General features: G+C 40.5%; 2 protein-coding genes across 2 annotated transcripts in view; both read left to right on the top strand.

Annotated features, from left to right (window-relative positions):
• arhgef1 (Rho guanine nucleotide exchange factor (GEF) 1) overlaps positions 1-19729 on the top strand; it is a gene marked incomplete at its 5' end in the record, with an annotated part of 27843 nt that extends 8114 nt beyond the window's left edge. Inside the window, 27 exons of the mRNA XM_079226984.1 lie at positions 45-87; positions 210-315; positions 1101-1241; positions 3450-3479; positions 4369-4480; positions 4653-4728; positions 4962-4991; positions 5410-5610; positions 6231-6372; positions 8443-8604; positions 9780-9970; positions 10112-10258; positions 10616-10698; positions 11042-11167; positions 11288-11402; positions 12178-12278; positions 12446-12520; positions 12612-12687; positions 13347-13514; positions 13620-13707; positions 13815-13919; positions 14035-14087; positions 14198-14341; positions 14451-14576; positions 14955-15139; positions 15643-15747; positions 16535-19729. Coding sequence (XP_079083110.1) covers positions 45-87; positions 210-315; positions 1101-1241; positions 3450-3479; positions 4369-4480; positions 4653-4728; positions 4962-4991; positions 5410-5610; positions 6231-6372; positions 8443-8604; positions 9780-9970; positions 10112-10258; positions 10616-10698; positions 11042-11167; positions 11288-11402; positions 12178-12278; positions 12446-12520; positions 12612-12687; positions 13347-13514; positions 13620-13707; positions 13815-13919; positions 14035-14087; positions 14198-14341; positions 14451-14576; positions 14955-15139; positions 15643-15717 — 2901 coding nt within the window. The 3' untranslated portion in view covers positions 15718-15747; positions 16535-19729. The remainder of the gene's footprint in view (positions 1-44; positions 88-209; positions 316-1100; positions 1242-3449; positions 3480-4368; positions 4481-4652; positions 4729-4961; positions 4992-5409; positions 5611-6230; positions 6373-8442; positions 8605-9779; positions 9971-10111; positions 10259-10615; positions 10699-11041; positions 11168-11287; positions 11403-12177; positions 12279-12445; positions 12521-12611; positions 12688-13346; positions 13515-13619; positions 13708-13814; positions 13920-14034; positions 14088-14197; positions 14342-14450; positions 14577-14954; positions 15140-15642; positions 15748-16534) is intronic.
• cd79a (CD79a molecule, immunoglobulin-associated alpha) lies at positions 17509-22298 on the top strand (the record flags this gene model as incomplete). Its single annotated transcript, XM_079228046.1, has 5 exons — positions 17509-17527; positions 20540-20860; positions 21407-21522; positions 21781-21843; positions 22033-22298. The coding sequence occupies 5 exons, from the start codon at positions 17509-17511 to the stop codon at positions 22156-22158; spliced, it is 645 nt and encodes a 214-aa protein (XP_079084172.1). The 3' UTR covers positions 22159-22298.

Here is a 22298-nt window from a genome sequence, read left to right as displayed (position 1 = left end):
TCATTATAAAATAAAATATTATTTTGTCTTTCACTCCACTGTAGATTCTCAGAGTGCTGCTTCCTCCTAATGTAGCCTATGAATTGGGTGAGTTATTTTTAAGTGCCAATGTATTCTTTGCCACAGAACTTGCCTCAGTCCCACTCTGTGTCTTCCTCTCTGTAACACTGCTTCTCGTTCACTCGCTTCCCTTGTCCTCCTTCCCTAAGACCGCACACGTTCAGATCTGCTCCATGAGGACACCCAAAGACGCTATGCTCAGGAGGTCCAGAGCCTGCAGGCTGCTGAAGTGGCCAAACAGCTTGAAGATTTCAGGTGAGAATCCCCATCCTTAGCAATACTCATCAAGTCACGTATACTCTTAGCTATACCCCAACTGTTTCTGTTGTAAATCCACAACATTTGTTTATAGTTGTGGGATTTATGCTCTTAGATCTGACCATACCATGAGTATTCAGGTCTCTGCTGTATATACTGCATCTTAAACCTAAAGGGAAGTTGTGCTTGTCAAAATGAAAACAAACTTCAAGAGAATTGAAACTTGCTTAATTGAGTAATTTATCAGTGTAATTTATGCAGTGGCTAGTGCACGGTCACCTCAAAGCGACCTGTCCAAGGTGAACCCGGCCTTCGCCCAATGGCTGCTGGGATTGGCTCCAGCGCCCCCACGACCCTAAATATGATAAGCGGTTTGGATAATGGAATGGAATATCTCAATATACTATTTCATCATGATTTGATTCCATTGAATTATTGCCCAGCCCCAAGCTTATGCTTAGGTTAGTATTTAACCTGAACCAATTCACTTTTACATTGGCTGCCTAGGATTTAGATGTCAAGGAAATGACATGATGTGAGCTTTTAGAGTGAGTTAACAAATAGCATTGCATTCCAGAGCACATAATATGCAAATATGGAAATCATGGAGAGTGTTTTATGAATGGAAAAGGTCTCTGTTCTGTCGGAACTGTCGATGAATAACCCTGTTCATCTACATTATGTATCTGCTCACATAATTGGGAAAACATTCATCATGTGCAAATCCTTTGTTTTCAATATTAATCTGGCCAAACCCTTGCCTCATCTTGTGTCATTCTCAGGCAGAAGAGGATGATGGGTATGACACCCAACGAGGCTGAGCTCATTGACGTGGAGAGTCACCATATCACCGACCGCATCCCGATGGAGATGAAGGAGAAGTCTGTAGCTGAGAACCTGCTGGACAGGATGTCTGAGACTCAGTGAGCATTTCTCTCTTTCACTGCTTCTCGCGCTACTGAATTTCAATGAGGAAGGACTTAGTGTTGGTGCCCAAAGTAGTATAAGTAAAATACATTTTTCTGCATAGACATTGTTAGGTGAACACTTTATGGGTTCTGATAATACATTCAGCTGTTTTAATTCTATTCACTTTTGGTTTCTGGCTCAATGTTGAAGGACTAAAGCGAATAAGTTGCCTTTTTCTGTTCTCACTTGCAATGTTAAAGTGTTTTGAATTTGATTTGACCTCATGTGAAATCATCTGCAATGTTCCATACCAAACTGAGAGAAAAACATATTTTCTTAGAAATTAAGTTAAAAATAAATATGCATTACTTAAACCTACATTATTGTCATATTATCGAGGAGACTCCCTCAAGATTGAAGAACAGCAAGCCTCTTTTGGCTAAAAAGTTCCTGGTACTACGAAACAAAAACCAGGAGCAAAACTAAAATGCCCTTTTGTGCATTAGTGTTTGCATTTCCACCACATCTAAAGAACTGTGGAAATCTGGGAAATTACAACAATGACTGATGAAGAAAACTAAATGCAATTCTCACACAAGAAAACAAGATACTAATAACAAAAAAGAATTCAAATAGTAATACTACAGTGTCCTCTCTTTTCCCTGCTGCTCAACCCTTTAAGCCGAGAGGATGATTGGTCTGTCAAAAAGGTGGAAAACAGCCTTTTTGGATCTGTTCCCCTAAAAGTTGGCACTATGCGTTGTATAAACCCCCTTAATAGGTGGATTATATATTAGCTGTATACATAACCAATCTAGTGCAAATCACACACACAAATCCAGTGAGAGATAAAATCAAGCTTACTGGACAGAGCTGAAGAGGGTGATTGGAAGAAAGCACAATAGAGCAAGAAGGAAATGAAGAAGCAGAGAGGAAAAGATGGAGTCAGCAGTGCCACGCTGGCAGGAAGGCTCTCCCCTGGCGTTTTGCCAACTGGAAGGATGGGTGGTGATAGGGGGGTTACACAGCGGAAGAAGGAAGGGCAGAGAAAAGGCCAGAGGGTTATCAATGCTGGATAGCTCCTGCCCTGGACACGGATGAAGAAAGAAAGCAAGAGTTCTGGGGGAAAGTTAATCTATCCTTGACCCCGTGGCAAACTACAATGTGTTATCCTCTACGAGAAGCGAGTCAGACGGAGAGCGAGAGGAGGCCAGCGAGAGGGCAGAATTCTGTCTGACTTCATCTTGTCAGAACAGAGAACAACATAAGCGAAGGAAGATGCACTGTGCATGAGCATCCCTCGTGCTGTGGATATAACCGCGCTGTCAGTGGAGAAGACACACACACATTGTGCAAAGCAGTCTATATTTAAGACATGATAATTCAACTTTTTACTCACTCAGTTTCAATCACACAGTTGGTTCTCTGTCTCCAATGCACAAACGATTCATTCAGTTTCACTCTATTCATTCCTCCCGACAATCATTTCTCTATTACCCTCACACTTTTCCCACTCTCTTGCCCCCGCTGACCCACATCCAATTCCCCTTCATTCGACCACAACAAAGTGACCTCGACCCAGCTGTTTCTTATTGGCGTTTGTTGTGATGAGAATGAGGCAATCGGACCATCTAATTGGAGTATGCTGGGGAATCCCTGGGAAACCACTCCCACTCTTTATGTTCATAGAAAAACATGAGTATCCAATGTCTTAAGTCTTGCCTGCATGTTGCATCAGAAAAAGCCCAGTTTAAATAGACATTTCCACTGTGCTGGATCATTTCTGACGTTGGATTCCCTTTGCCAACAGCTGACCGGCGAGACAAAACAGGAAACAATAGTTGGAATTATTTGCAGAACTTCAAGAGTGCAAGTCGATTTTTAAATATTTAGAGCAGACAGAGGTACAGCTTTTGATGCATCTTTTTCTTTTTTGATATTTTTTAGTTTAGATTTTTTTATTTTTTTTGTGCGCAAATTCTATAGTATGTTCAATAGCTTCTGCTCCGAACAAAATAACACAACTATTAGCTTCGAGTTGGATCAGAAAAAGCTTAGGCACTTCCACCGGCCCAAAACACACCTAATAATCAGTCGAGCAAGAGAAAGAAAAAAATGCTACTTAAGAGAAAGAGGTGAGCTTGAGGCTGCAAGTTGAGGGAGTCTGTTTTTGTTTTTATCTTTTTCCAATTGTGACATCCCACATGTCTCTTTTCTTTCAGACCTTCAATCGTCTCGGACGAGGAAAAATGGTGAGTTTTTTTTTTTTAAGTGCACTCGAAAATATTTGCTTGAGTGTTATGTATTTTTGCACATGTAGCTGATTTGATTTCTGAATGCTTTTTCCAAGCCTGGCTGTGGTCAACCCTAAAGGTTTGGCTCAAGTGCACCATATCAAACATTTCTTTCAGATGAGTTTTCGATTGAGAATGTTCTTTTTACACTTACATATGTTGGTACTTTGTTTCAAACATTGCCCCTGCACTCCATATCATTATCTTCTAAACAAGACCCTGATACATTCTTAAATGTTCTACTTCTTGATTAATGTGTTGCAAACACATTCAATTATTACACCCTGTCATGCACTTCTTAGATTGTAGTGCCTTTTTCTAGTCGTGTGATTAAAATGATTTGTCAGTGTATTCAGACAGCATGCTCTGTAAAATGTGAGATACTTGTGCTTTTGTTGTGTGAACATCCCCAGAGGCTCCTCCCCTAAGCTTTTTTCTGTCAACTTCTCAAATTGATCTCAGCTCCTCCTTTTTGTCTTTTTGTGTCATTTTTTTCTCTTCGCACCTCGTTGCAACCCCTCCTCCCTCTCTTGACATCCTCAACTCTCCACCTCCCTCTTCCACCTCCCTGCATTTGCCCATCCTCATTTTCATCCTCACGCTCTTCCCTCATGTGCACTTTCCATTTTGTGTAAGTCTCTCAGCATTATCTTCAGGGGCACCTCAGACTATACAAATGTCCTTTCTTGCAGCCTTTAATGTCAAATATACTAAAATCAGACGCATCTAAAAGAATACCATGATTTTAAATCATATTCAAATTAGAAAAATAAAACATTTACAAATAAATATTAACAAAACATATTTGATATTACTAATAATTACCTTTATCTCACTTCTCCCTTAGTCAATCCATATTTTCAGCGGTGTCCTTCTTCATGAAGCACCTTGGGGTTAAAACCAGGGCAGTTGACAGTAAGAAGTCCAGAGGAGGCTTCTTCAGGAGACAGCTCGTAAAGGTAAGCTACCATTTATTTGTCTACTTGGTTTCCCTAACTAGAAAGGGAGCTATCAGACAGGTCAATAAATGTACTGTAATATCTTCATAAAACCATTATGGGGATTCATTTGTGTTTCTGTAGCCCTCAGATTTGACTTCTCTCTTGCTCCCTACCTGTGTTGTGTTTCCAGAATAAGAAGGATGAATCCACAAAGGCCAAGCCCAGAGGGGTGTTTCCTGGCATCCCGAGCTGGATTGCAGGCAACAGTATGTATCTGCTTTTTGTGCCTTAGCAAACTATTATACTGTTATTTTTTTCGTATCAAGTATTTCATTTCTGTTTGTGAATGATATTTCAGGGTATTTACAATCTATAAATATACACATTACATACGTTTTATAGTGACATTCAAAATTACTATAATGTAGCATCTTTAAATATTGATCTCCATGAATGCTCTGGATATGAGAACATGTCCTGCCCTTCTTTCCTGTTACAGCTGACGTGAAACCTAAAATGGAGGCTGAAGGTACTAGACGTCCAGAGTTCCCAAACCCCCTTTTATCTGTAGTCACATCCCTACTAATCGATCCATATGCATGTCTGCATGTCCCAAATCAACCTGGGAGGGGATGTGGGTGGGGCATTGTGTAGCTGATTCATGTGTCAGGGTGGTTGTTTGAAGAATTAGTTGTAGTGTATGTTTTGTAAGCACCAAGAAACCTCACATTTATCTTGTCTGCAAAGTTGTGGGTGTTCTCTTGCACCAAATTAACCCTCTCCTTTACTACAGAGGCCCTGATTGTACCATACTCATCCCGTCTGTTTTATCTGTCTCACAAAGTCACTTTTTCACTCACTGAATTGGTTTTGGGTCTTGTTTTTCTGCCTCTGCTTTGTCTAAAGTTCAGCTCTGTTAAACTTGTCACTCTACTCCCCGTCTTCAGCGGAAAAAGAGAAAGTGAATCCGGAGCGTAAGGGTCTAGCTCCCGGCAGAGGCTCCTTGACCGACCCTGCAGCCCCTTTCCTCAACAGCAGAAAGTCTGGTTCCAGCGGAAGCTCCTCCTCCGTACCTGGATTAGAGATCAGTGATGGGTCGGGCAACAACATAAGCACCGCCAACATCCCAGAGTCTTCACACACCGATGGTAAGCCGGCTCATCAACTAGGCTGTTTTCTTTTTCTTTTTTTTTACAGTTTAATTATAACCAATTGATGATTTGAAGAATAAAACAAGCCTGCAGCCCCACAAACGGCTCTGTATAGGCACAATGGTGCTATGAGCTAAATGCTAACGTCAGCATGCGACCATGCTCACAATGACAATGCTCACCAGCTTAGCTTAACTTTTTAGCATGTTCACATACATCATTTTATTCGGGTTTGAATAATCAATTAATAACAGCCTTTTAAAATGTATTAGTTTATTAGTTGCTTAACACTAAACAAGTTTATGATGAGTGTGGTGGCACACTCAAAACTCAACAATTTAACGTTTTAACTTGTGTATAAACCTCTAATAAACTTGATACATATATGTGGGTATATAACTGTATATCACGATTGTTTGGTGTCAGCATATGGAAAAAGAAGAATTTGTTTTCTTGTGCAAAAAGATATAACTATAAATATGTTGTGTAAAATAGATATTTGTATACTATATAGTTGTACATTATTTTGATGAGCTATGCATTTGTTCATTTACTTGATAAAAGCACCAATTAATGAACTTTTAATCAAAAAGTATTGCCACCTTCTAATCTTCCAGGCCTCTTAAGCAATCGCTTAGAGCCACCGACCGTGTCAGACGGGGGAGATGTGTCCCCCATCAGCCTGGGAGGAGGGCTGATCGTCGGGGAGCCCTTCTCACCGCTGGACACTCCCACAGAGGAAAATGTGGAGAAAGAAAGGTAAGGAATATGGAGATGGTGTAAAAAGCAGTAGCATCCAGGGGCTACGATTATAGCTGCAGTGTAGTGACTCAATAAGCGAGTATTAGAAAATACAGGATTAGAGAATGTAATCAGATTGTAATTAGACGGTATGGGAGGTGTAAACACTGTGTATATCGAATGACAAGGGGAAGTGGGAGGTGACACATGTCTGAAGTCCTCAGGCTGAGGGAGCGTGGTAAAACTCCCCCAGCAGTCTGTCCCTGCCGTGTGCTTTTGTCATGCTGCCTGTTGCTCGCTAGTTAACAGAGCCTTCAGATTTGAGAAGGACCCTCAGCAGGTGAACTCGGACCCAATCCTCCCTTCCAGCCCTTTGCCTTCCCTCTCCCTCATACCCTCTGTCCTTTTTCTCCTCACAATGGCTTGTGTGCTTTCTTCCTAATATCATTCTGTTCCTTTTTGTGTGCGTCCTGTTGTGCATCTCCTAATGTTTACTACACAGCTTCATTGCAGTTTTTGTTGCATATAGGCATTGTTTGTGCAGTTCTGACTCCTGTTTTTCATTGGATTCAGGTACTTGTTGGTCAATATACTGGTGATTACTTCTTGACTGAGACATTTGTAATTGTTACAGTTATGTGGCACTTGCTATAGATTTATATGCTGCAACTTTTTAACCAGTAAACAGGTTTGGCTTTTAAGTCACACATTTTAGCTAACCTATAGAAATGGTGATATTTTGTCTAATGTTTGTCTAAAGCTTCAAAGAAATGTGAAGACTGGCTGCTTAGTCTACACCAAAGTTGTACACAAAGTAGTTCACCTTAACACTGCTTGTATTTAGTTAATAGTCAAAAGTTGACAATAAGTTTAATTTTATATTATAGTATTTGTTGCTCGCCCCGTGTGCTTTTCAAGGTGTCTGCGTCTGTTGTGGCCAGGGCCCGTCCTTTTGTCTTGCTTGTCTCCAAAGTGTGTGCGGTTACATGTTGTGCCAGGGGCTTTGGCATATTATCTGGCATGCTACTCTGACAGCGGTATCTAGTTTAGTACATCATGTTGGGGGTGTGCATTTGCATGTTATGGTTGCTACTGTGGCTAATAGTTGTATAAAGGCGGGTGTGTAACAATATGGTGTCCGTGTTTTTACAGACGGAAGACAAGGTGGGTGTCAGCGCCTTGACTGAGTAATGGACATGCTTCAGGCCTTTTTACTGATCACACAACACGCATACAAACTGAACAAACACCACTTGCATGCATACACACCTCACATTGAGCCCTGCGGTCCTGATACACAACACAAACACACTACATGGCTAAGTATCATGTACCTGCGTGTGAAGGAATTGGAAGAAGCTTGATTGTTGAGATCAGTTGGATTATTTTTAGTTGGTGTGAATGTACGTTGTGTGGAGATTTGGAGAACTGTTGATATAAATTACCAGTAAAGTTTCCTCACTGAAAATGCCTTGTCCAGACATTATGTAGAAGCAATGCATTGGTACTTTATTAACATACTTCAGTGGTTCCAGTAACTCGTAAGGAAATATAGAAAGTGTTGGTATTCAAGTCCTTCTACTATGTCTACGGTATATGAAGCATACTTCATATATTTTCTAATCCAACCAGTACATGCATGTCATATGCCATGCATATTCACTTGTCACTCATTTTCTCTCTTTCTCTATCTTCTTGAATCACTCTTTTATTTTGTAAATCCTCTACTGCTGTACCTTTTAAATCATGAATCCTTCTCTTTACCCTCATAATTAACACAAATGTCTGTGCACACTGCGTGCACATTACTTTCTCCTCTACTGTCCTTCCCTTTTTGTGTTATTTTCATTGCTGTTTGGTATCTCCTCTGTCCATTCTGTGGCATGTCTTTGTTTCTTCCTTCCATACTTGTGTTCTTGTTTTCTCCTTGTTCTTTCTGTGGCCTCTCTTACTTTTGTCTTAACCATCTGTCCTCTCTATCATTTGTTTCCACCTTCTTTTTTCTATTCCAATTCATCCTTCCCTCTATTCGTCCCCATCTTTCCTCATCCCTCCCTCATCCTCTCCGACCTTCCCTCCCTACAATAGGAAAGTGACGCGTAGCGAGAGTGCCCGCGTGGACCGGCACTCCTCTCGGCGCCGTGGCTCTTCCCGAGCCAAACAGTCTCGCTCTCGTAGTGACGTGGACCTCCAGCCGCCTTCTGCCATGACAACATCACCTGCACCGCTCGCCCCCCACCACCTCCATCCGTAAGATGGACAAACCCCCTCTGAATGAGAGGTGCACAGCACAGACAGACAGGCTGTAAAGCACCAAAAGATTAAACAGGATGAATGCAGCTGTTCTGAAATATTCAGAAAGCAGTTAAACTAAATGATTGGTAATAATGATAATATTGATGGATCAAACCCACCTTCCAAACTATTAGGTAGATCACATTGACAGGATATTTAAACCTAATTATTTTAAAGGGCACATGTCCTTCGCCTCCTATAGACACATGCTAAATGAATCAATTGACTGACAGGTTTACTGACTCATTATTCACTGTCAGACAGATCTGTTGACCTGCGCTGTTACTGGCAGGGAGTGAGTAACAGTCAAACAGAGCTCTCATTCTTAGTTAAAGGTCAGACATTTAGCTCTTTAAGGGAATTATTATTGAGTTATGTCAATGTTGACCATTGGGTAAGTGTTATTAGGGGTTAGTTTACTTGTTTATCGACTGTAAATCCACAACACTGTCAGTTGTACTTTGTCAGAGGGAACGTCTTGAAACAATAAATGATCCCGAGGAAGCCAACAGAGGTGCAATTCTTACAATGGCAGCTGGTGGCATCATGGAGATCCAGTGGAGTGTGGCTGTGTTTACATAAAGCCTAATAATGGTCTGTTAACAAGGTTGGAAGAAGAGGAAAAAATAATAAGTGCATCATGTGATTGTTACTGTGCAACAGTAGCCATCATGGCTTTTATACTTTTCCATTTGAATCATTGTTTTACTTTAAGCACTTTTAAGTTATGCTTCAGTTCACCTGCTATTTTTTTTATTCAAAGATATTAATAGCTAGTCATTTAGCTGATTTTGTAATATTATCTCACCATACAACTACTAGCAGATTTTAATCTGAGGCTCTACTTGATACTGTAGCAAAGCTACAGGAATCACAACATGATAAACATCACAAACGATAGATAGCTTATCTGCTAGATACTCTGGCTATCTATTTAAAATCCTTACAGACATCCCTGGGTTGCATTTAGAAATGCAACCAGCTGCTGTTGTTCCTCAGCCAACAACCTCCACTAGTGCCACCAGAGCGTGAGTCACATCACTTGACAGCCACCTGGGTCATACGTGATTCACGTTGTATAGTAGTAACCAGTCTACATTCATGACTCTACCACTTCTTTCCTCTCTCAGTTTTGATGGACCAGTCTCACTTCCTGAAGGGCCCGGCCACTCCCCAACCAGTCCATCTCCACCGCTGGAGGAGATGGAGCCCCGCCTCCTGGAGTTTGAGCCGGACCCACCCAACTGGAGGGAGCTGACCCCCCCTGAAGGCCTGTCTAGTCTCACCAAGAAAGAGACCAAGAGACAGGAGGTCATTAATGGTGAGGAGAAGAGAGATGTAGCAGCACATGATGAGAAGGAAACCGATGAGCAGATAAAAATAAGGTTGCAGTGTTGGTGAGCCCTTTTTGAAAATGTTTTTAGCATATTTAATTCCATCTCTACTCCCTCTTTCCTCTCAGAGTTGTTTGCAACTGAGCATGCACATGTGCGGATGCTAAGTGTCCTTCAGATGATCTTCTCCAAGCCTTTGGAGAGAGAGTTGCTCCTGACCTCCAATGAGTTGTCCGCCATCTTCCCGAACCTGGATGAGATCATTGACATGCACTGTGAGTGCTGCTGCAAAGAGGCCCTTTCTGCCTTGTTTGTATCCTCCCAGAGTCAGACTTATGAACTTGGAAGCTAGTGCTCTCCTTCCACACAACAAGCAAACCATTATGCAATGAACCTACATTTGTATTCTGAGCAGTAAGTTGCTTGTTGTGTGTATGTTGCCAGAGATAAAAGTAACTCCATGTACAATCTGTCTACTTTAACAGGATGAAACTAGGTGCACATAATTCAGAAATCAAAAATCTATTGCATCGCTCACAAAAAAATGTTTATTGACTGTTTTGTAAAGGAGAGTTGATCATAGTATTTTGAAAGTGCATTATTTATTTGTTTGGTTCTGGCTTTGAATCCAGATAACTTCTACGAGAACCTGAAGAAACTGCGTTTGGATGACAACTTCATAGTCAAATCTATCAGCACCACAGTGCTCAGCAGAGTGAGTCATCATAATATTTCTCTTTATATTATCCTACCTCTATTTTCTCTCAGTATATGTGTTACTTTGGGGAAAACTCCACCGCATATGTGCTGACAATTCATTTCAACATAACTCGGCAGTATATCTGCTCAATGACATGTTATTGGTTTCACAAATGCTAAGTGTAATTTATCTATGCAAATACAATATTGGCTATAACAGCTACTGTTATACTTGTTGCCAGGTTTTACACTGTGCCCTTTCCAGCTCTTTCTCCATCTGCCCATCTCTTTATTCATCTCATTCCTTACTTGGCTATCAAAACACCGTGTCATCATGTGAGTGTGTGTCTGTGTTCTAGTTTGGAGGTACAGAGGGGGAGTGGTTCCAGAAGTTGACGGCCCGGTTCTGCAGTCACCAGTCTTGGGCCTTGGACCAGATCAAGAGCAGGCAGAAGAAAGAGCCACGCTTCAACTCCTTCATACTGGTATACACACATACCACACACACACTCACAGACAAACTGAAGATGCATATTCAAGTCAATAGGTCACGTAACTTGTCCCATGCATGTGTTCTCATTCTGACTGTATCGTTTTAATCTCAGGAGGCCGAGAGTAAGCCGCAATGCCGCAGGCTGCAGCTCAAGGACATCATTCCCATAGAGATGCAGAGACTGACCAAATACCCGTTGCTGCTGGAGAATATTGCAAAGAACACAGGTGTGTGTGTGTGTGTGTGTGTGTGTGTGTGTGTGTGTGTGTGTGTGTGTGTGTGTGTGTGTGTGTGTGTGTGTGTGTGTTTGTTTGTGTGTGTGTGTGTGTGTGTGTGTGAGAGAGTGTGTGTCAGTCAGTCAGTGTCGAACACAAGTGTGTATGCCAAGTGTAGACGGTACGCTCTACACTTGGCACGCTATCGGTAAATTGTTAATAAAGCTGTTATTTCATTGAATGAAATACTTGTCTAATCAAGCCACTTGGAACAGATGAACCTATTCTGCTCATTGCCTACAATTGTCTACTACATTCACATATATTAAAATTGTATCAAACATAGTATAAATGTTATTGTTCCATTCATGATATATATTATCTCATTAACCTATATGTTCCATATATCCTGGTTTCTTAAAAAGAATATTGATGAAATTGACTTAATTACTCACTAATAACCAAGTCTGAATGTTTATGTATATTTTCCAAGCTGATACATGGGATTGTATCTTTTGTGACAGCCATATGATAATGTATCTGTTTGTGTAAATGTGAAAATTATGAGTAAATTACAAATACATCTTATTTGGACATAATGCAGAAATGTATTATGCTAATGCTTAAAACTACTGATACACCAACTATTTGCACACCAGCAAAACATTTCAACAATCGATACGATCCGTCCCAGATTTTTGTGTCTGCTTGTGATTTATGGCTTTTGTTTGGGCTCTGCTGTGAAAGCTGCATTTTCCTCAACTCTGAGTTTTCTGTCTCTCCCCAGAGGACCCAACAGAGAAGGAGAGGATCCAGCAGAGCGCAGAGTGCTGCAGAAGGATCCTCAACCATGTCAATGAGGAGGTCAAAGTGATGGAGAACCTATTGGTGAGAAACATACAATCCATCACTCAACACAGTTATGTTGTGATTGAGCACCAATTGGAGTCTAGTAAATTCATTTTGAGACCTCCTGAAGGTCTTTGCTTGTTAACTACGTCTACTTCTTAGCCGTCTGATCCTGTCTACCCGCTAACCTCTTTCTCTGTTCCCAGACTCTGAAGGACTACCAACGTAGACTGGACACATCAGGGCTCAAACCCAGTAATGACCTTTATACAGAATATAAAGTAAGATTCTTTTTAACAAAGTTTTTTTGCACACACTGTTGAACTTTACAGATTTTAGTTCTTTGAATTATTCTCCCACTGTCTTTTCTAGAACATCGATCTGACTCAGAAGAAGATGCTCTATGAAGGCGCCGTGACCTGGAGAGTCACAAAGGAAAAAGCAATTGGTAATTATCTGCTTGTGTGCGCGTTACATTCATGTAAACTGCCAAAAATTATCAGTGTTCTGCTGCAGAAACAAGAACATTTCACAGACATTAAAACAAATGCTGAATTCATTCAAATACAAATAAATGTATTAGGCTCATGCAAAAATGTATTATATGTATTTGATAAAAACGCAAAAAGAACTGGTTTATTTTGGGATATTGAAAAAAATTGTATCAGATATTTCTATTTTCATTTCCCCTTTTCAAATTTGTAGATTAAAGGTTGCTATAAAAGGAACCACAGCTGTGGTGTAGGTGGTTTTTCTCTTTGACATCTCATTAGCCCCTTGACTTCCTTTTTCTCTTTATATATTTAGTTCATTTCAGCACCTTCAAACCTTAATTCAATTGTTCAACTTCATTCCTTTATTCCTGTCTGGGCACTTCAACAGTTACAAACATACACTAGATAGGAGAAGGAATAAAAGCTGTTAATACATAAAACTAAGAACAATCTAAAGTAAGGAAGCTATACAAATTAAAAAAAGTACCTATGAATTATTGAGAAGTCTGACAGCAGAGAACGTCCCTACCCCGATCTCCTTTATCTCTTCCTACCTGTCCTTTGCTGTCTTTCCCACTTCACCGACCTGCTCCTTCTCTTCCTTGTCTCACAGAGGTGCAGTGTGTGTTGCTTGGGGACCTGCTGGTGCTCCTACAAAGGCAGGACGACAAGATGGTCCTAAAATGCCAGAGCAAGAGTAACATCGCCGTGCAGGAGGGCAAGCAGATGCTGAGCCCCATCATCAAGCTGGACTCAGTCTTCCTACGAGAGGTCGCCACAGGTTAGACGCACAAAGAAGTACATTAGTTTCACACGCGGACGCTTCCATTGTGAGATCAAAATCATTCAACCTTCCAATTTCTGTTTTTTTCCCCTGTTCTGTCAGATCGGAAGGCCTTCTACGTGATATTTACCTGGGACAGCGGTGCTCAGATCTATGAACTGGTGGCTCAGTCTCTTGGAGAAAGGAAACTGTAAGTGTTGCAGAGAGACAAATGCACAGATTAATCAAGTTTGTTTCAGAAGGTAAATCATAGGGTGAATTGCTATCGTGTGTGTGCGTGTGCGTGTGCGTGTACAGCTGGACCGAGGTGATAAAGTCAGCAGTGGATGATCTGAAGAAGAGTGGAGCACCCATGAGATTGACACTGCCTCCTGGAGGAGGAGCTCTCTTAAGTCCTACCACGTATGTGTCAGTGTGTGTTTTACTCGTCTGTTGAAAGAGCAAGCCGTATTCACCGGCTGCCAAAGTTCACCCATCTCGAAATATCTCATTTCTTTTATCATTTTCTCTCCGTCAGGATGACTGCCCCTTTGAGCCCGACTGAGAATGGGGGTTTGAAAAGCAGCAGTGGTGAGACAGCAACGCTTTATCAGCTGAACACTTAATAAATAGTACAAATTTGTTATTGTTACACAGTTCTGAAAGCTCGAGACAAACTTAAGCCTTGTGTCTGTCTGTAGATCGAGATAAAGACAGCTTGACCGATGACAAGTCTTCAGACCCCAGACACAGGCTGATTGATTTCCTGTCAGACAAAGGCTTCGACTTGATAGGCCACTCCAACAGCGATCAGGAGAATGTGGCCAACAGTGCTTTGGACCAAGGTAAATGATGGTGCTTCTGTAGATGATTTTTGCATAACCGTCTTTCCTTTCTTTCATAGTAGCTTGCCTGACTTTCTAATGAAACCACTGAATGCGTCTCCTGTGTTAGTTATGTCTCTAAAGAGGCTGTTGGTTGGCAGCATCAGTCTATCAGAAGACTCACACCCTGATGGAGAAAACGGAGAGGAGCATTCGGAGAGGCCCAGTAAAGAAATGGATAGCTGTCAATCGACAGGTAGGCTTTTGTAAAAAGTCAAAGTTAATGAAAATGACATTTTCCAATTTTAATGGGGTAGTATTCCAGGCTTTTTGATGGCCGTGAGTAGGGACTTCCTGAAATCGACCGTAAAGTTTAAGTTACCAGGGACTGCTCATAACTAAGAAGTGTCGCTTTTCTACTTGTTTAAATATGTTTTCTTCTTGTTTATTCTAAAAGAAAAATGGATTTTAAGACATGTTTTACAATAAAACATTCCAGATAAATGCAACAATATTAGGAAGTTACATTGTGACAATGAAGCTTTACAATTCCCAGCTTTACTGTTCAGAATGAACTGCAATTCAAAACCAAACGGACTCATGACGTATCTAAACTGAATCTTTCTGTCTCCAGAAGAAAGACAGACCATAGACAGTGGAGCGGAGGAGGAGAACGACAACTCTTCTGAAAAAGAAGGTGCAGGGATGAAGGGAGAGGAGGAGAGGAGCATCAGTGCGCCCCTGGTGCTCTCCCAGGAGAGGATGGAGGAAGTGTGTAGGAGGCTCCACAGTCTGGAGGAACAACTAAACAGACTGCAGGTAAGGGGAGACACACGCACGCACGCACACACACACACACATATACACACACACACACACACACACAGAGCAAGAGAGCTAGGAGCAGGTAGTATGACAGGGGCAGATAGAGATAAGAGACATGACAAAAGATGGGAGCCAACTGGAATAAGCACACACAGTTGGGCATCAAGGATTTCACTGAGGATAACTTAAGTAAGGAGCGAGCTGTGGTATACTTTGGACAAATGGGGCCAAAATGGCACAAAAGAGAAACTAGAGAATAGAAAACCATTTAACCACTGCTGTTATTGCTTGGCTGAAAATTGCCTCATGAAATTGGACTTCTCTGAAAATGGCTATTATGTCCAGCACTTGCGATGGGATGTGTCAGAGAAGCAGCGAGGGAGACGAAGAGAAGATGTTAAGAGGAGGAGGCTGAAGTGGCTGCGTGTGCGTGAGGGGGTGTGGATGTGAGTGTCTCGCTACAGTTCCTAAGGTGATATTGATTTTGTGTGTTGCAGACTGTAGAAGAGGAGCACCACAGGCTGCAGGAGGCCCTTTCCAAGTTCTCACTGGAGGGGGGCAACTTCCAGTGAGACACCATCACGCCACCTGCTGGCTACTAGGTGAGAACACTGAACTATATAAAGTTGTATAATTATATTTAAAGTGCTCGTGTATGATTTAAGTATCATTCATCATCAAAGGCATAGGTTTAGTTAGTCCAGTCAGAAGTGGAGAGACACCAGATGTTTCTCAATAACAGAATGGGATTGTGTGCTACATCCTGCATCAATCCAGCAATAATAATAATAATAATAATAATAATAATACATGTTATTCCTGAAGCCCTTTTTAAAACAGACTTACAAAGTGCTTTACATTGGAAAATCAAGTTAAAACAATGTATCATTACAAATTAGATGAAATCAGATCACTAAAAGTACAGAGAATTAAATAAATACCCAACAATGCAATATAATGGATATGACTTAACATAAGATAATAATGTTTAATGGAACATACACATTTTAATGTGTTTACATTTAGGAGCTGTTGTTTAAATAGAGGAGACATTGCTATTAAATAGATGTGTTGACACTCCATTAGAAATGTAATTCAAATAAATGAGTGTTCTGCATGTCCTTTACATCTTCCGCATAGTTACAGAGAGACTGTGTAATATCCTGAGGCTCACTTTTGGTAAAACCCATAATATCTCCAAACACAAAATGATCCGTTTGTCTTTGACACTAAGACGAAGCTGTCCACGCTGGCATTTCACCAGCCTGCATATTTTAGTGACTTGACAAAAATAGGATTTTGAAAACATTTTGCTTCATCATTAAACTTATTAAATTGACATGCTGTTATCTGACATTCAAACTTCCCCTCGTCTTTTCTTCCATTTAGATTTTTACTGGTGCTAGTTTGGAGTGCAAGAGTGACTTTCGGAAGCTTCCCTGGAAATTCCTCAAAGTCATGCCTGGACCCTTTTGCTGCATTAGGGGACTTTATGCTCAGTGCAGTGGTTCAGTGATGTGGCATGGGCGGGTGCGTGCATGTGTATGTGTGTCTGTTTGTGTGCGTGCTTGTTCGAGAGGTATACAAAAAAACTCCCAAAAAAACAGGACATCCTACTTTTGAGTGGGAGATTGTTTTTGCAGAGGTGCCAAAAAAAACTGAAGCAATATTTTGCTGTGAGAGAGATGCTGCCTAATACAATGTAGTGATTGCTGTAACACACATATGCACACCAGAGACATGCACGCTAGAAAATAATGAACATTATTAGCAGATGTGCAGTAAAGGAGAAATCCTATGCCTTTGCCCGCCTGGTTAGCTCTAACCAGGTGGAAGCCTTAAGGGGCCAATGTAGCGTTTGAAGATGTATAAAAAATACTACTGCTGAAATATATAGTGTTATTTCTAGTCTATGCCAAAGTACCACAGAGATGCACTTTTTTCTGATCAAAGTAAGTTGAAATCACACTGTTTTTTGCTAAATGTATTTACTTTTTATTCAGTATAGTTTGGCTTTATGTAGGCAAACCTCATTATTAAGAAGATTGCATGCAAGAAAGTGTGTGTATGTGTGTTACAATGTTTTTAATTAAGGATGTGCTTGTTTGGAGGGTTCTTACTGTTATTAGGTCACACAGAAACATTTATAAATAGTGGCACTATAGGTAATCATGCTGTTAATAATGGTGATAATGGTTTGTATTTACTGTTTTTATTTATTCCTCTTGAGTTCTGATGGGTCAGTGAGTTGCCTTGCCTGAGTGAAAGTGTTACAGCACTGCCCCCCCGGATTCCCACCCACCTTCCCAAATGACAGAGCTCTGCGTTAGAGAAGAGACAAAACATAAGAGGGTAAACCTAGAATGTCTAACGAAGATCAAGGTAGAGAGTGAAGACGAAAGCTGTCGGATTTAGAGGTTTCTTTGGTTTATTTGAAGCAAGCTTGAATCAATGGGTCATGAGACGATGTGTAGAAAACATGAGATTAGGATTTGGCTCACTGTACTGTAAAATGTAGACACACACACACACACACACACACACACACACACACACACACACACACACACACACACACACACACACACACACACATACACACACCTACAAACACTGAGCACAGTGCGACAGAAGTGTTCACAAACAAAGGTCATTCAGTGCAAGCAACACTTCTGCAGCGTCACCTTTCCACAGCTCCTGATCAGAGACAGACTTTAGATGGGGTTATAAATTGTATTATGTAATGTTATTTTCACATTTTATTAGAAAAAAAGTTCTATTCCTCCCTGGTAGCAACTTTTGTATCAAAGCTGAGCTCTGTCTTTGTATTTTATTCAGCCGTTGATTGTAATTATAATTATGATGATATAATTTCTTAGTGGCACAGCTGTGACCATTCACACAGGACCAAAGACATAATTTTCATCTGTGTAGTAGCATGCCACCTAATGCTAATGCGGGAGTGATCATCTCAGTAGCACAGCCTGCAGCTGCGTTTCCTCTCCTCAAACTTAAGTGAAGGTATTTCAAAAGCACATAGAAGAATGAAGCATTGGTTGTGAATAAAAAAACACCTGTTCTTCGATAAATACTGAGATGAAGAATGTTAGACTGCCCAAGTCTTATTACCAAACCCAAACTCTAGAGCTATGATTTCTTGCATACGCACCAAAGTGTTAATACGTGCGAGTAAAAGCCAGTGTGACTGCTACAAGCTGTACTGTTCTGACCTGGATAGAGGACTGTGTTTAAAACACATGATTGGACCGGTTCCAACTGCAAAGTAAAAGGCAACAAGACGGTGAAGCCAGATGAGAAAACAAAGGAAACTTTGGTAGGCTTGGAGGAAGGAAAACGGCGGTCTCAGTCCAGCGACGCTCTCGCCAGCGCTGTGACCATGACCACTTCCTGATATGCAGTCTCACCCGTTGTTGCTACAACAACCAATGCCCCTGTTGACCCACTGAACCGCAGTGTAAACTTGTGGAAATGTTGGTGCCAGTAGTCACGAGAGTATCACAAGATGCTGAGTTACCTAAGTTTGTGTTTGAACTTGAACATTACTGCCATCTCTCCTCATGTAAAATGTACATAGAAGGATTTTTTTTTCTTTTTTTTTAGAGATCACATAAATTAGCTCCCCTCTTTTTGTTTATTGAGCTTATTGGCTACATACACCTCTTGATAACACCCTCACTTGTGATAGCATGTTCACCTACTGCACAGTTTTACCATATGTTGTTGTGTATTTCATTTGATTTACTTAAACGGGTTGGGGAGGGTGTTTTTTTTACTATTTGTCTTTTGTTCGCAAACAAGCTTTGTAATTATGTACGGTGAGAGAGACAGGACTTGTCTGTAACTTGTCTATGCATGAATGAATTTAACAATTATGCAAACATTGTGACCATTTTTTATTTGTATTTTTCTTTTGTTGTGCACGTTAAAGCACAACCCTCTGTACTGTGGCTGTCCAATGGGACACATTTAAACAGATCGTCTCAACCAGAGATTTTTAATTGTCAAACTGCAGTGAAACCCAGTTCACACCAGCTTCCAGTGATGCCTTCACTTACTGGCTGAACGACTGTTACAGGCACTTCTTGCTCTCTCTCCTCCAGATGCTTTTCCTCATGCATTCTATATACAAATACCTAGATGTATAGAACATGTATTTATAGAGTGGTGCCTTGTTCCAATGATCAAGTTGTTTTGTTGTTGTTTTGTTTGGGCTATTTTTCATGGGAGGACTGTCAAATCGACCTCGGAGAGTGAGAGACGCTGACAAAATGACTAATAACGGTTGAGAGATCATCCCAGGATTCTGTTGTGTCCACCTCCACAGCAATCGGGTTTGAGCCCTCCACCAACTCAGCCAGCCAGTGGCCTGTATGGAAAAGTCACTGCTCCTTGTCATACAGGCGTCAGCCATCATGTCTATAAACAATGAATATGCAAGAAATATACTGTGTATTTGGGTTTTGATTCTTTTATCAAGTAAGAGGCTCTTTAATGATGTATACTTAAGGAAAATTGTGGTACGTTCTGTTTTTTAATTCTTCATTTTTTTAAATAAATTGGGGAAATAAATTCCTGTTTTGTCTTTTTATATACTTATGAGCCAGTATATATACATATGTAAGAATATATCTTGAGGGAAAAGTTTGGGGCCCATGGTTAAGAAATTCACATATCTATTTTCTGAACACGTGCATTATGCAAATGTAGGACAGTCCACGATCAGTCAAGCATAAATCCTGACTGAGAAAAACAATACAGCAGTCTGTTAGGACAAAATAGCAGCGACAACTGTGATCGGTATTGTTTCACAATTTGTTCTGCAGTAATTCAGTACGTTTTTTGATACTTTGATCAAACATCAGTAAATGCGATGGGGACTATTACAAACATTCTACTCTGCAGCTTTGTTGGTGAGACAGATCAATTTATTTTAAGATACAACTGAAATTGAAATACTCAATAGATAACACTTTGTATTTGTGTAGGTACAATTATCCTTTGGTTTTTGTAGAAGATAGACATGTCTATATTCAAGCTAGTATAAGTTAATGTACTCTTTATAACTTTGTTTCTATAACTTAGCCCTTCTGCTTCAGTGAACCACATCTCCTGTCAAAGCAGATGTCCACGCTATCATGATGCATGTTTGCTCTTTTAGTTGTGCTTCCTTATGCTTTACATTTACAGCTCATTTTATCTATTTTATATTACTCAACTTTTAAGACCTTATGCCCATTGGATATACAGGATATGCATTGCGATATATGCAATCATTATTAAATTATTTGACAAATGTTGGATAAAAATCCAACAATGAACAACTGTATAATAAATGCTGAAAACAACATAATGTAATTGCTGCTTCCTCCACAGTGGGTATTGCTCAAACTAATGTGATTTTTGAGCCGGACAGGCCCTTGTTCAGGGTGCAGGTCTATCACACAGCTGAGCTGAAATGCTGCTACCGTACCGTTGTGAATTCAGTGGGATCCATTTGGATCTCACATCCTGCCAACAACAAGGTTAAAAAAGAATTGAAGCTTCCAGAATATGCGACTCAAAACAACTTTACAGTCTCTGGCAAATCATGCAGCACCCTAACCTTCGAGCCAGTCCATCTGAATGACTCCGGGTTCTACCAGTGTTTGCTGACAGGCAGCCTCTTCTCACATGGCACCTACCTGCAGGTCTACAGTGAGTGTTCAGGAGTATGATGGAGTGAGATGGAGTCAAGCGAGCTCTTAAAACGGCTAACACCTCATAAGCCATAAATCCTGTTAACGTTATTTCATCCAAGAGCTGTGTGAGTGGCAGCATCCTTGCATATTGCAGCTTGGTTAATCTTTACATAATCTGGATTTTCTCATTACAGTCTGCTGCTCGGTCATTTACTTTAAATAGCACCAAGAATAGATCAAGTTGCAGTCAAGCTAATGTGTAGAGCCATTTGTCATACTGAAATTCATAATCTCATTAAATAGGCAGATGTAGAAATGTGAAACAACTACAACTCCTCCATTATATACATATGTTTACGAGAAGCCGTACTTATCAAAACCATTCTTTGTATGTGTTTATTTATTCATTATTAGACTGTGTTCTTTATACTAAATGGTACAGTTGTGCTGTATAACTAAACAATCCAGTGTAATAAATAAGTCTGTTAAGTTGTTATTAGTAGTTATGAAACACGTAAACACTTTAATTTCTTTCCCCCCTGAACCCTGTCTTTATGCCCAGAGCCAATGGAGAAGACCATAAACCTCAGTGAAAGCACCAAAAACAAGATTCTGACAGCTGAGGGAGTCTTACTGATACTGTGTGTGATTGTACCGTCTGTCACCCTTCTCTTCAAGGTCAGAAAGTCACTGTATTATGATTAACTCTACATATGCACTACTCCTCACTTGGATGTTGAAACAATGGTTAATTTCCAAAATGTCTCAATAATGGTATTGCCAGCATGTCAACACACCAGAATGTGTTGCAGGTTGTAAGACAGTTCTACTTTGACTGTTCATATTGTAAGTTTCTCAAATGGATATTTTTCATTGTGTTTCTATACTTTACTCCATTGGAAATTGCACGATTTCACTTCTGTTTTATTCTCACAGTCAAGCAGACTAAATGAACTGGAGAAGAAGAAAGCAAAGAAGGAAGAGGAAAACATCTATCAGGTAAAATGAGTCAGTCAACCACATGTCATGGCAGGCATGTGAGAAACACTTGTGCAAGTCACATTGCTGACGGCAGGAACATGATTATGAATGAACATGTTATCTTGTACTAATCAATTTAAGATGAATATGTTTCATTGATTTTTGTGCGTTTACTTGATTTTCATCTTTCCTTATCTAATACTCCAGGGACTAAATCTGGACGATTGTTGGTCCACATATGATCAGATTGAACGCTCCCAGGCACACGGCCCGTACCAGGACGTAGGCAACTTTAAGGAAGAAGAGGAGCAGATCCAGCTGGAGAAGCCCTGAAGAAACAGGGAAAGATAGAGAAAGGGAAGGAAGAAAGGAAGTGTTGAGTCTGTTTTTTTTTTAGGGCTGAAGTTTAACTGTGTTATATCTGAATGAAACAGGTTAATTCTTTACAACACAGATTTGGAGTTTTGTACAAA

This window comes from Taurulus bubalis, assembly GCF_910589615.1.
Source record: "Taurulus bubalis genome assembly, chromosome: 12".
Taxonomy (NCBI): domain Eukaryota; kingdom Metazoa; phylum Chordata; class Actinopteri; order Perciformes; family Cottidae; genus Taurulus; species Taurulus bubalis.
Note: the sequence above shows the minus strand (reverse complement) of the source record. Positions and strands in the feature narration are given on the sequence as shown.